At 40.5% G+C, this 13865-nt stretch overlaps 1 protein-coding gene across 4 annotated transcripts in view; it reads right to left on the bottom strand.

The window, feature by feature from the left end:
* SMURF1 (SMAD specific E3 ubiquitin protein ligase 1) overlaps positions 1 to 13865 on the bottom strand; it is a 47533-nt gene that overhangs the window by 15562 nt on the left and 18106 nt on the right. For 2 of the 4 annotated variants that reach the window (XM_014870696.2, XM_088174287.1), the window contains exons 2-9: positions 6060 to 6098; positions 5582 to 5690; positions 4614 to 4747; positions 4430 to 4495; positions 3522 to 3597; positions 2954 to 3207; positions 2081 to 2165; positions 89 to 235 (exon numbers count right to left, since the gene is read on the bottom strand). In XM_014870696.2, the coding sequence (XP_014726182.1) occupies positions 89 to 235; positions 2081 to 2165; positions 2954 to 3207; positions 3522 to 3597; positions 4430 to 4495; positions 4614 to 4747; positions 5582 to 5690; positions 6060 to 6098 (910 nt within the window). The remainder of the gene's footprint in view (positions 1 to 88; positions 236 to 2080; positions 2166 to 2953; positions 3208 to 3521; positions 3598 to 4429; positions 4496 to 4613; positions 4748 to 5581; positions 5691 to 6059; positions 6099 to 13865) is intronic. The other 2 variants (XM_014870706.2, XM_014870713.2) reach the window with 1 other exon arrangement.

Raw genomic sequence — 13865 nt, 5'->3', positions numbered from 1 at the left:
TGCATCTGTTCCCCAGTTATCATTCGGGGTTTCAGCCCCTCAGGACTCCCAGACCTGACAGGAATTATTTATCAGGCAAAGCTCTTACTTCATGATGTGATGTAGTCGTGGATCTGTGAATTGTGTGGTTCTGTTGTTATGATCTACAAAATATATTCTTCCTGAAACTGTACTTCTGACTTCCCAGCCTGGAGGCAAAGGTCCCAGTTCATCACAATTCACACTGTTAAGGTCTCTAAAGTGAAAAAACAAACAAGATGTTAATGCATATCTGCAGTTAAGCAACCAAATATTGAGATCACTTCAAAAAATTAAAATCATCTCTTTAATTAGGTTAAGGTTAGAATCCTGGCTATTTGACTGAAAAAACACTGAGAGTAAGGCTTTAGCAACACATTCACTCACCCCTTTCATCCTGGATAAATTTCAGGTATTACTTTAAGCGCTGCTAAAGGCAGTCACTCATTTCCAGGCAGTGTCTGAATTCAATACATAAAATGTATTTACACCTAAAAAGATTGAAAATACCTAAGGCTCCAGCCACCTAACTGAGGAAAGCACCAAGAGTGGCAAGAAAAGGAAGGAAGGAAACCTAAAGACTATTTTTAGGCAGAAATCTATTGTTAAGTAAAGTATTCTTTAGACAGCTGGCATGGATTCAGGGTTGAAGACACCACTCTATGCAATTCCTCACCTAAATCTAACCATGCAACATTTGCATAAATGAGTTAATTGAGAGGCTTTAGAAAGGTGGAAATGCTGAAGGTGCCTTAGTGTCACAGTGAGTATAAGCCAAGGAGACACACAGGCAGACAGACAAGCCCTTGCTAGGCTCCTTAAAGGAGATTATGGTTGGGACCATTTGCTGTGATCAGCTGTGCATCTGAAAGTCCTGCACAGATTTGATTACAGCAAGTTTTAACCTACATCTCTGCCTCATGCCAAGGTTAGGTTTTTGCAACACAAGCTGGTAGCACAAAAGTCACCTTTAACTAAAATAGGTGTGACCTGTGACTCACAAGACACTGCAGTGTCCATTTCCGTGGCTGCTCCTGAAATCCTGGCTCAAGGATTTGGGGAGAGGAGCAGCAGCACCTTTCATTAGGGTGACCAGCATCACTTGAAGAAGACAAAAGGCTTTGGGCACACAAGCCTGACATGACTGACACAAATGAACAATCACTGTCATTTCTTCTTCCAACAATACCAGCTAATCTAAAATCAGCTATTTTTTCTCTCTCTCAGCTTTATTTTTCATTTCCTTCCATACACTGAGCTTTTATCACCACTTTTGCCTGCAATACTTTATATCCTTTTTCTAATATCCTGTAGCACATTCTTGTATTATCCAGGCAGTGCAGCAGCTGAGAGTTACAAACTTCACTCTTGAATCTGGTGTGCAGGTGGCCCATGAAACAGCCCAGATTCAGAGCTACTCAGGAAGAGCACCAGACCTTACTCACAAAGACCTGGATTAACTGCAGGTTAACGTTTAAAGAGGCTTTACTAAATTAATCATGTGAAGGATTCAAATTTTCTAGCTGCAAATCACTGGCCTAAAGCATAAAAAAACTCAAATAATTTCAAGGTTAAAGATAACAAGTAATCTCTCCTTCAGTTATACACAAGTGAGTACTAATAAATCAAAAGGTTCAAGTTGAATACTCAAAAAACAATTATTTTAAGAAAAAAGCCCATTTTTTCTTCAATTTGCAGTCCGAACTGTTTTCATACCAAAAAAAATGTAAGTAAGATTCAGAAATTTCTATCTTCACCAAAAACAGCCACATCAACATTTTAGGAATAATTTGTCACACAGGAATTCCTGAAGGGCTACATATTTTTTTTTTTTTGCTTTTTGTTTGACATGATTCACAAGTAAATAATGCTTTCTTTCAAAAAGAGTAATCCTTAATATTTGATGAAAAGGTAACTAGAAACATCCCAAACTACTCCTCTACTGGGAGCTCTCCCTTTAAATTCATACAGGCCATTTCACAGATCTTTGTTCTTATAAATCCAGCATCCTGCCACACAAATACACATCAAACCCCCCTGACTTTTAATTATAAATACATACCTTGGTATCCTTGGGTCGTGCCACGTGCTCACTCCAGTCTGTGTGTGCAAAAAATAAACCTGTCCCTGTACCGTTGTTCTTTGCTCTGTTAAAAAGGAGGGAAGATTATTCTAAATTACAAATCTTAAAAAAAAATCCAGATAAATAGTTAGAATATTTTCCTCCTAGGAAAAAGTACTGGAGTCATCACACTGATCTCTTGCAACACAGACTGTTTTGTCCTTGACAAATTTACTCCGACTACACATTTCAACATTCATTGGAAACTCACAGATCCATGCACCAGCATGTTTTAGTCTGTATTTTTATTGTTAGATTTTGAGACAATCCAAACCCCCAAACTAGATTTCTTTACTCCTAGATTTGGTGTGCTCTTTCCTGAGGCTTAAATTCTCCTTAATCTCATCCTCCCTAATCTTCTGTACTATTGGTTTCTTTGTTGCTTTTATATATTTTCCTGATCTTTTCTCAAATGTGGGCTCAAACCTACACAACATGCCAAGGGGGAAGGAAAAAATAGCATTACTGCTCTAGTTTAAAGAGCTCTTTACATTCGTTCTCCCTAGATACACAGCCAAGATTAGCAGAGAATTTTCTGTAACAGCATCATACCACAACCTCATGTTTAATTTACCATCAACCCCTCAGTGTATCCTGGCGTAGCCAACTGCTAATTAGCCAATCTCAAACTCCCATCTGCACTTAAGTTCCTTTTCCAGAAGGCAGAACGAGATGCACGTGGACGCTGCTTGTTCCAACAGGCAAAAAAAAAAAAAAAAAAAAACCAAACAAAAAAACCCCACCTCCACGGATTAAAAAAAGGGGAGAAATTCTTTGTGAACCCTTTCAGTTTGGCAGCTGTGGGACACTCACCATAGCCCTCGGGTAGCTCAGGTGACTGGTGGCCGTGGGGCCTGTTCTGAGGTGTCTGGACATGAGCTCTGAGCTCGGGGGTGCGGAGGCGCTGGGCCTGCAGCCTCTGCTCGTGGCTGGGAGACTCCAGGAAGCGGCAGCCGCCTCCTCCCGCCGCTCCCGTCGTGTCCGTGTACGGCGCCGGCTCCTCCATGAAGCAGCTCAGGGGCCTCCCCGGGCCGGAATCTTCATAAACCGTTCTGAAAATGGGGAAACTTCAAGAGTTTCCATCACAAGAGAAGTGAATGCAGAAATGACTTTTTCTCTCACCCCACAGCTTTGAGTATTGCAACTTTTAACCCAAGAGGTGCCGTTTTTCTGAAGGTTTTTATACTCAAATTTCTCAGCATTGGTAACAACAACAACAAAATAATCAAGTCTTACCAAATTTAGCCTAATAACCTTACTGCCTCATACACATTCCCAGAAAATATAGTAGTCACACTGATACTTAAGTTTCTAATGTTAGTTACAGTCTTTCCACACAAAAAACATTTTTCTAATTAAGTGTGAAGAAAACAATCCTTACCCTTCATTCTCCAAAAGTCCTCTGCAGTCTACTACAGAACCTCCTGTGCCTATTCTGTCCCGTGTCTGTAAACTGACTGAAAAAAACCCCACAAATTCAGGTCAATAAAAGAAAAATTGCATTCTTAAAAACAGCAAAAAGCAAAAAAATCCACATTTATACAGGGTAAAATACTAAGGGGAAAGCTCTATCCTACGCACAAGAACACATTACCTACCAAAATTCCTTCTATTCTCTTAAAGTATAACTAATTTTTTAAAAAGCAGAAGAGAAACCAGAGGGTCATCCCCTCAAAACTTGAGTTTATTTCTGTAAATGTCAAGCATGTCAAGTTCTACATCTGGGTTTCATGAGGATACAGAAAGGGAAGCTGGAAATAAACTGTTCACCACTAGATGTCATCTTAGGGTGAGAATTTGGAGTTTGCCAAATATATTTATATATCACTGAAAAGCTGGGGTTGGGTGGGGGCAGTAAAACGTGGGGTAAATTTGCTGTAAAATGAGCATGGCCTTGTTGAAATTTGGAAATGGCTTGCATGAGTCAAAGGTATCAAACCAGCAACTTGTAAAATGTCTTTTAACTCTTCCAGATCCTTTTTTAACACCTAAGATTCCCTCTGCCTGTCACCTTGCCCAAATGCATCATTTCACAGTGACATTCACCCTTCCAGAGATGCAGCAGAAGCCTTGCCAGATGCATTCCCTGTTTTTAATGTTGTTTCCCATCATCAACTGAGAGGAAACAAACTCCTGCATAGGAGTATAATTAAAATTTTCAGGTTATGTAATTTAATCCCTGTAAAATAAGAAGAAACAGCCCAGAACAGGCAGAGAAGCAGTGACTAGAGGAGTTTTTCTCTATGGATATTTACCCAGCAGATGGAATTGAGCAGGGATCATTCTTACCCACTATTTGGCCTCGGACAGCATCGGTGTCTGTGGGGTTGAGTTTGCATAGATCCAAACGCTGGTCTGCAAAGGAGAATTGGAAAAAAATTAACCCTGGGAAGAGCTGGGTGGGAACATTATCCACTACTCAGGTACAAGGTATGGAGGGCTCTTGGTCAGACCAGGGAGGAATTGTTCTTACATCCAGTATCTTTTAGCCTGCTGATGGCATTGGAGAGGAGTCGGACACACCCCAGGAAGCCAGCTCCCTGTTTCTTATGGATTTTTTTATGGTTCCATACACTGATGGTTATGGAATCTGTTTTCCCAACGTATCTAGAAAGATACATATTAAAAGAGTAATTTTAGAAATAATAACCTCTTTTTACTCCACAGAACTGATGCTGTAATTGGTACAAATTCTGACACATTTTAGTACATTGGTCATGCCTCTTTATTATAAATACACAAGTGCTTATGCCCAAAATGCTGTTATTAATGAATTACTGCACAGTGATTTCACACAGCATGGGAAATTGATATTGCTGCAGCATGAATTTAACTACAGCCAGCCTCATTAAAAGCTAAACAACAAGTCGATTAACGTACAAAACTTCAAAATTTATGGCTCTAACAATTTGAGGAAAATAAATCATTCCAACAAGGACAATTTTCTGTAAAAGCTGGATGGCACTGCTCCAGGAGGGCTCACTAAACACTTGTGCTGTGTACCTGCCACAGAAATATCTCCAAATTCAAACACCTAAAAGCAAAGTACCACTCCTTTATTAACAAGGATTTTCTTCTTGAAAAAAAAAACAAACCTGAAAGGGCAAGGTTAGGTGGGATATCGGGAAGAAATTCTTCCCTGTGAGGGTGGTGAGGCCCTGGCACAGGCTGTCCAGAGAAGCTGTGGCTGCCCCTGGACCCCTGGAAGAGTCCAAGGCCAGGTTGAGAGCAACCTGATCCTAGTGGAAGGTGTCCCTGACCATGGCACGGGTTTAGAACTGGATGATCTTTAAGGTCCCTTCCAACCAAATTGTTCTGAGATTCTATGAAATGTGACTCTCATTGCTAACACAAAATGAAGTTGCAGGGCCAACCCTGCACTATTTGTTTAGCAGACAAATCTCTGGAATACTGTTTGCTTATGACCTTACAACCACTCACAGATCGTAATGCTGGTTCCATTTGGGGTCCAACGTGTTCTTCACAGTGTCAGTGGAATGGCACTGACCTGACCCATCCACAACTATTTTAGCAAATGGGTCAGGAAGTCCTGTGGAAAGGAAAAGGTGCTGTTGAAACAGTCTTTTGTTTTGCTGTTTCCAAGACAATGCCATTAGAAGCTCTCCCTTCAAGAAAGGACAGTTGTCATTATCCTAAAGGTATTTTAGTAAATCCTGTGTTTGGGGTGGATGCTCAGCACAGAGCTGTGGGCACCATCAGTCAGATTTTCAGCTGGAATTTGTGAGCCCTCAGTGTTTCCAACCCTGAAGCCCACACAATCCACAACCCAGAGTAACGTGTGCTCCTGCAGTAATGCAGTGCAAACGACACACGGGGATGAGCCTCCACAGTAATGCACCATCTCCAAATAAATCTGATTAATCCAGAGCAGAAAGTTACACAATTAGGACATACTTACTGAAGAAATCTTTCTTTGCGAGATTCTTGGCACATAATACTGCAAAACAAAAAAGCAGATAAAGAAATCTTAAAACTGTAAAAAAGAAGCATTCTGGTAATCATATCAGCTAAAATAAGACCTAATCATAATTCATAAAAAAACACCTAAATATTAAATGTGAGCATTGTTTTCTTTATCTGGAATTGGAATATTTACATATAAATTTGGCTTTATATTTGCTGTTTTAATTTTTGTTACAACACATAAAAGATTTAATGAACATCCCTTTGCATTAAAAACTAATTTTCTTTACTTCATGTTTACACAAGTGCTAAATCAGATTTTTTTGCTGTTTCAGAATCCATCCATTTTAGAACAGGGCTAAAATTGTTTTTTTCTGAACAAAGAGCAGTTCTGGGATTCCTGGAAGAGAGCTCTTCACTAAGTCCCATCAAATGCAGTGCAACCTCCTGCTCCTTGCACACAAAGTGTGGCTACATGGTGAAACAAAGCATGGCAGGAATTCTGCAACAGCAGAAGCAATCTGTAAATATACAAAGATTTGGGGATAAGTATTCTCACTCAGGAGAAAAATAAATATACCGAAAAAAAGATTTGCATCAAGATGTTTTCCTTTGAAAGGGCCACAAATGAGACATCGTTTCCCTCTCTCCAATTCTACTCACCAGCACAGCAGTTTAAGAAAAAATTAGATCAGGAAACTCACATCAATCTCCATTTCTACCAAGTGTATTACCAGCTACAAGTCTAATTTTGCTTTTCCATAAGGGCTGCTCAGTAGGATCTCAGCAATCCAAGTTGTTTAGTATCCATTAAACTCTTCCAACAGGCCAGGAAAAACAACTCCAGAGCCAAAAAGGAAAATAAAGGAACTCTAACTTATCTCAAACTAAGATCCAAGAAAGGAAGGCAACTATAAAAGACCTAATTACTGTTGAGGGAGTCTCCTTCCCCAGTGGGAAAAAAAGAAATCTTTCAGCATGAGAATGAAGGCTCAGAAGAGAATCAATGGCCAATTCCCCAGGTATGGACCATTTCCCCTTCTCATCTCCATCTTCTTCCTAACTTACCCTCAGTCTCACTGTAATTCTATACTGGGGAAAGGGGAGGTGCAAAGGAACAAATACTTTATTTATTTATTTTTATACATTTCTACTAGAATTACACCTCTCAGCTCCAGAGAAATATTCCCTAAGTAACACAGGCAGCAGAGAAAAATCTGCCTCACCTCAGGTGTCAAGCAAACGGATCAAAGAAATTCACTATTTAACCCAGAAGCTCGTGGAAAAAAATACACAAGTCCTCCCTTTTAGTAATAATTAAAACAGCCACACCAGGAAAGTATTTTTAGAACGGATTAAAAATTACTTATTTCTTACACTGGCAAACAGTATAATCAGAGAAAGCTTTTCTTGTATTTTTTTTGAACAACTGATCAAACAGAGAAGTGTGCAGGACTATGGCAATTCAATTTGAAACAACACAGGATTAGAGAATCACCATCCTGTGCTCTGTGGAAGCATGACAGAGCAACCTTTAATTTCCTTTTCCTGTTGCAAGTGTTTCAGAGGAAAAACTAGTCAAGAAAGAGAGACTAAGTACAAGTAAGATCAGAACTTGAGCATGCTAATACCAGCCAAAAGGAATTCTGAAGTTCCTGTGAGATTTTAAAAATCAAATAACTCTACGTTGCCATCCCCAGTTTTAAGAATAATTTATTGAGTTAGAGAAGGATGACATCTGTAGCTTTCTGCATATGGTCTGTCCATATAATTATTACCTTTATTCTATATTTCAGGTGTGCTTTCGAAACAGCAGCTTAAATTTCTAAAGCTATTATTGAAGCATTATATTTTTCATCTAACTCTTTTGCCTTTGCCCCAGCCTTTCAGTCTACAGTAGATGAGCACAGCTGCCAATTTTCCACTCACAGCCTGTGAAACCCTCAATTTTCAGTTGCAAAAATTATTACTCTTTCTTGTAAGAAAAATATTGGCACAAAAGCTAATAGCTGAAATAAACCTTTATGGAGCAATCTCCAGAATCAGGCTGCCCGAGATGGACCATTGGCTCTGTTCCACTATTTGCATGTTAAACCCACTAGAGCAAAAAATATTTGCAAGAGCTGTATCACTTAAAAGCCACAGATTTCTAAATTCCAGTAAAAAAACAGGTGGCAAAGGTCAGCAACGGGAGGCTTGGATGTGAATCCATGCCAGCAGCAGAGCAGACAGCCCCTCCCTGCTGTGCAAAGCTGGGACTGTGCCACATTTCCTTCTTAAACACATCATCTCCAACAGGAGAGGACCTGATGGCTGCTACTCCAAGCCCCAAATTCATGGACTTGGGTAGGTTTAGCTACAAAGGCTGAAAAAGTTATTAATTTTATCCTTGGTTCAGAGAGGGTTTAGGAGAATGAGACAGACCCCAAGCTCTTTGCCCAGGCCTTGCCCAAATCCCCACTTTGCCCATTTTCCAAAGTGCTTTTTCTTTTAGTTTTTCTTGCTTTTAAACAAGAAAGGTTCTGGGCTTGTCAGCAGGAGTGATCTCCCTGCATTTATTGCAACATTACAAAAGGTACTAATTCTCCTGACTTGGGTATTTACATTCTGCCTCCTCAAAGTCAACCAACTTGTTTCAGCCTGACACAGGATTTGTTTATGCTCCGCTCCCAATTGTTGCACAGCTCTGAAGAACTTCTTTTTTTAAAACAACAGATCCCAAACAACACCGAAACAATGTCTTTACATCTAGATTATAATATTTATAAAGGGATGGGAATGTTTTTTTAAGTACCTGACATTATTGAGATAATTTCAAAGGCCAAATTAGCCAGCTGGGAGAAGTGCTAGTGTGAAAGCATATTTGGCAGGAGGTGAAGAAAGGACGGGCCTTAGACAAAGTCAGTATTCACCCTGGGGATGTAACTTGAGTGAGCTGAGAGGTTCCTCTGCCAGGCCCTGGTTGTCCACCCTGCCTCCAAACAGAAATGAATCATCTGCTGTGGTTCAGGAGGTGCCACAGGAGCAGGACTGGTACAGTGAGGAGAGCACAGAGTGGCACCAGTGTCTGAACAACCCAGCTGAGAATTGCATCAGAAAACTGCTAATTCACCCCGAGACACCATCCTGCAGCAAGGGCAGCATTGCAGGGAAGCACAGAAAAACAGGCTGGGAGAGGAACCATTTCAAACATTCCCAAGTAAACACAGTCTGAGCCTGCATCAGCACCAGATTTATTCACATACACCACAGAATGTCCCAGCTTGGAAGGGACCCATAAGGATCACAGAGTCCAGCTCCCAACACACCCCATCCCATTGCACACTGCTAAGATGTTACAAGTGTTTCCAGCTGCACGGTGTACAAAGGACACAGTTTCCTGAGGGGTAAAGTAAAGTAAATAAAGTAAGTGATGAAAATATTCCATAGGCCCAGCCTGTACCAATGCAAAACAGTAGGCAAATGTGCACCTGGGACTGCATTCACTCACACTTTGCAAGTTAAAGGTAGGAGCCTCCATGCTCAAATTAAGGACCTTTACATGTAGATATGATCTGAGCTAACCATGGCCTTCAATTTAGTATCCAAGTTAATTTTGGAGACAAGACAAACCAGCAGTATGTCCACATCTTCCTTAGGAATGGTGAGTGGGGGGAGGTCACAGTGAACCATACAAACCCTTTCAGCCATCTCTGGCCTTCCCTTGGATATTCCAGGTTAATTATTTATGCTTGTACAAACAGACAGCCAGATTCCAGGATACATTCGTTTTACTTTGTGACAGAAGATAAACACAGGCCAGCAGGCTGATGGCGTAGAAAGGACTTCACTTAATATTTCCTTTGTACAGACCATCTTTAATCACAGAGATATCCAGCACAATCATTACAAGTACCACAGGCTGGTTGGTTTGTTCTAAGATAGAAGCAAAGAAGAACAATGAGACTTTGGAATATAAAGTAATAAAGATCTTGAAATAAAACGAAACTGAAGTTACTGCACGCAACTGGAAAATGAAGGCTGCAAAGCAGGTCAAATTTGAGGCATTCAAGTAATAGAAATATCTCTGCTAATGCCTCAAAGTCTGCATAGGTTTTGACTTGTGAACTTGGTAGCCTGTGTTGGAGATGGCCCAGCAGGACAGTCCCCTGTGTGTGCCAGCTCACAGCCTGGTTTCCACAGCAGAAATCCCACCATTCTGAAAAAGTTTTGAGAAGGCTGCATGGTAAAAATAATGTGCATGAAGTGGAAAAAAGCTTCCCCCCAAAAGGAAAAAAAAAAGCAAACATCAGCTATTCACCACATGCTGCTCCAACACCCCAAAGTTCAATTAAAATCTTTGCTGAATCTCTTATGTGAAGTCATGTCTCGTCCAAACAGTTCCGTGGATTTTGGAAAATACTCTCAACACCACAAGCCACCCCTTCTGAGCTGCCCTGAGGAACGACTCTGCTTACTGTTGTGTTCTCTGCACATAACCTTAAATGAGACTTCACTGCAGATAAGGTCTGGTTTTATTTCTACTACCAGACAACTCGTGAAGGTTTTACATGTCTGGCTTTTTTAAGGATGACAATAATTTATATGTGGTGGGGTACAAAAAATTGGTTTTATGGGAAAGGAAAGATGGCTGAAGTGTGTAAAAGTGCAGTTTCTCTACAGCTAGCCACATCACTGAACTGAAATACACCACTTTACTCACAAATTGCACTTTAAATTGTCACCACAAAGGCCAAGGTTTCTATTCTAGTCATTTTTTTGTTTGCTTTAGGAATACTTTTGGTCTTTCTCTTCGTCTGCTCCAGACTGAAATGCATGAATCCAGACGGTTTTAACTTCTCAGTAACCGAACCCGAACTGCTGCAGGGCCTGCAAGCACAAAGAGATAAACAAACCCACAGCCTTCCCTTACATTTGCCAAATAAGCCAATTAGCTGTATGGAACTAATTTCATCCTGACATGCACCCTGAGTGGCCTTCACTAACGATCTCAGCATTGTGGTGCCAATGAGATTTGCAATCTGAGACACAAACCAACCAAAAGCCCCCGAGAGCCCTCCGAATTCAGGCCCTGCATTCATGCCCTGACACTGGAAGGCTCTGCCTGAACTCATGCTAAACCAGACCTTGACTACCAGATTAAAGCAAGGCTTCATTATAAAACCCTCCATTCTCAGAATCACTAGAGTTGATACATGAAGCCTTTTTGTGGCCCTTTTGTGTAGGCTGCAGTAAAAATCAAAGCCTCTTTTCAAGGCATGATCTTCTCGTGGGTTGGAACTTGGCTTTGTGTAGCCAGTTGCAAACAGTAGACAACTTTGAAGAGATCATCAAAAAACCACACACCCAGAAAAAGCCATTTTTATTAGTCCATTAACATGTCATTAAAGTATCTACTTAGCCAGGAATCAAAATTCCATCCTACCTAAGCAGAAACCAGTCACGAATGAGAGGCAGTTCTACTGCAAACAAAACCTAGTTGACAAAACACAAGAGCTTCATCTCCGTTCCTAGGAATTACTCAAACTGAAAAATTCTCCAACAATAAGTCTTCACATACAACCAGCAAGGGCTGACTTAGCCCTCAACAATATAAATAATTGAAAAACCCAGCACAGGGCTATTGGAAGAACAAGACTCATTAAATTCCTTTTTAACTGAGACTGTGTGCAGCACAAGACCAGTAAAGCAAGTTTAAAAATTAACTGACTGAGAAACACTGAAGAGTTATGGAATCAGCTGAAGAACTTTGCAGGGATAAAAAAGGGAGATCAATAGTGAATTGAATTCATGCTGATGTAGAGATGAGAAAGGCACACAAATCAGAGGTGGGAATGAGCTTATCAATTATTCCTCATACTAACTTTTCTCTCTCTTCTTCCCCCTCTGCTCACCCCTAACAAGTACCTGAGATAAAGGTTACCTCTCAGATTAAATCTTTCATTAAATCTCAGCTATTGCTCAGTTTTCTTACCACTTTGCAATGACTCCCTCTAATCCAGGCCAGGAGCCTTGACATACAGTTCCCAACTTCTTAGACAGACATAAACCCCGAATATCCCCAAATGCTTGAGTCTTACAGATACACCCTCACATCTGAAAGCACAAGTTCCCCATGGGATTTATCTCTCCCATGTGCCACTCAAATTGTACTTCCATGGGTGCTTTTTCTTTTAAAGTTTATTTTTTAGAGTAAACCTTTCATAGACTGCTGTATCACCACCTTCAGCTAATTTTTTTCTTGGCCCTGCAGTGGTTGCTCAGATGTAGGAAATACAGCCAGAGATGCTGGGGCAAGAGTGAGACCCTAGCTGATGACATCTCCTCTGTCACCAGGATGCCCTTGAAGCTCTGTCTTCCCTCATATCCCCTCCACTTTCTCTTTGCTGACTGTCTCCAAACACGTCCAAAGCACAACCAGTTTCTGTGAGAACTGGAATTTAAGAGCTAAGTCAGTTATAACTATCACCATTTTACAGCCATTCCCAAGAACACCCCATCATTTCCACAGCTTTACCAGGAAATGTGTTAACAGAACATAATGTAATTTATACCCACTGTATGGTTTCTAAAACTCAGTCATCCACCCCCACCAATAATTCTGCCAGGACCACAGCCAAGTGGGACAGTAATTTTGTAAGGAGAGATTTCTCAAATTCAGTCAAGTTTTTGCTTTGTTAAAGTGTCCTCAAACAGTCTCTTGATTCCCTGAAAACAAAGGATACACTCAGGCTTCAACTACAGCATCAGCTTCTGTATAACTAGTAAGATACAGGAATATCTGTAAAAACCTCAAAATTGCTGTTAGGACCACACAGAATAATATGCTGTTCTCAGGGCGAATACAACCTTTTAGCTGAGAGCTAAACAAAACTATTTCAATGAAAAAATTCCTGCTGGAAATTCTAAATGGACTTTTCATTTACTCCACACTTCACTGTGCAAGTTACAGTTGCTGGGATCAACACAGCTCTGGAATTCTTCCCTCATCCAATCTTTTGCATCTCTAACCACATGCACTTGCATTGAATAATTCATATTTCCAAGCAAGTGGTGTCTACACAGACAGACTTAACTGCACACCTTGCACATTCTTGTGCTCACACTTTGGATCAGACATAACGTGGAGCTGTGCAACATCATCACCAAAATAAAGCTAAAAACACACCAGGAAACTATGTGGCTCAATTCTCTTAAATTGCACTAAAACTAAGGAATAAATCCATGCTGAAATCTCAATACTTTGCTTTCATAGTTACCCAAGCACCGCAAAAGCATCTGGAAAAAAATTCCTAAAGCATGAAAAACATGTTCCTCCACCCACATGCACTCATAACTCAGATTCCAAACCGAATTTTACTAAGATCACCAAAAATATTTTGTACTTTTAACATCATAGAGGTTTCAAAGAATCTTTTCCAAATCCCTAAAAATGTCAGCACCTAACAGGACCCTGTTCTCATCCCAGCATTGCTCACAACAGGTCTCAGGTAGAGCTGGGGATTGAGTTCAGACCCAGCCTTAATCCCAGAGTCCCAGTAACAAAAGGTCCTTTCTAGAAATCCTGTCCTAATGTTCAGATATATGAATTTGTTTATCTGGAAAATGTGAAGTAAATTAAAAATCAAATATAGAAAATAAACCCTGAATGCTTTCGATATAGCTGAGGCATAAATGAGGTATGAAATAGCTGACACTCCTGTAGTGGAGAACAGTGCCTGTGCTCAGTCAGCATTTCAGGGAGGTGTGTTTCATTTAAGGTGTCTCTGATCTTCACTTTCATAAGTTCAAGGTATAAAGC

This window comes from Sturnus vulgaris, chromosome 16 (assembly GCF_052056855.1).
Source record: "Sturnus vulgaris isolate bStuVul1 chromosome 16, bStuVul1.hap1, whole genome shotgun sequence".
Classification (NCBI taxonomy): Eukaryota; Metazoa; Chordata; class Aves; order Passeriformes; family Sturnidae; genus Sturnus; species Sturnus vulgaris.
The sequence above is the reverse complement of the archived record's forward strand: the minus strand, read 5'-3'. Positions and strand labels throughout refer to the sequence as shown.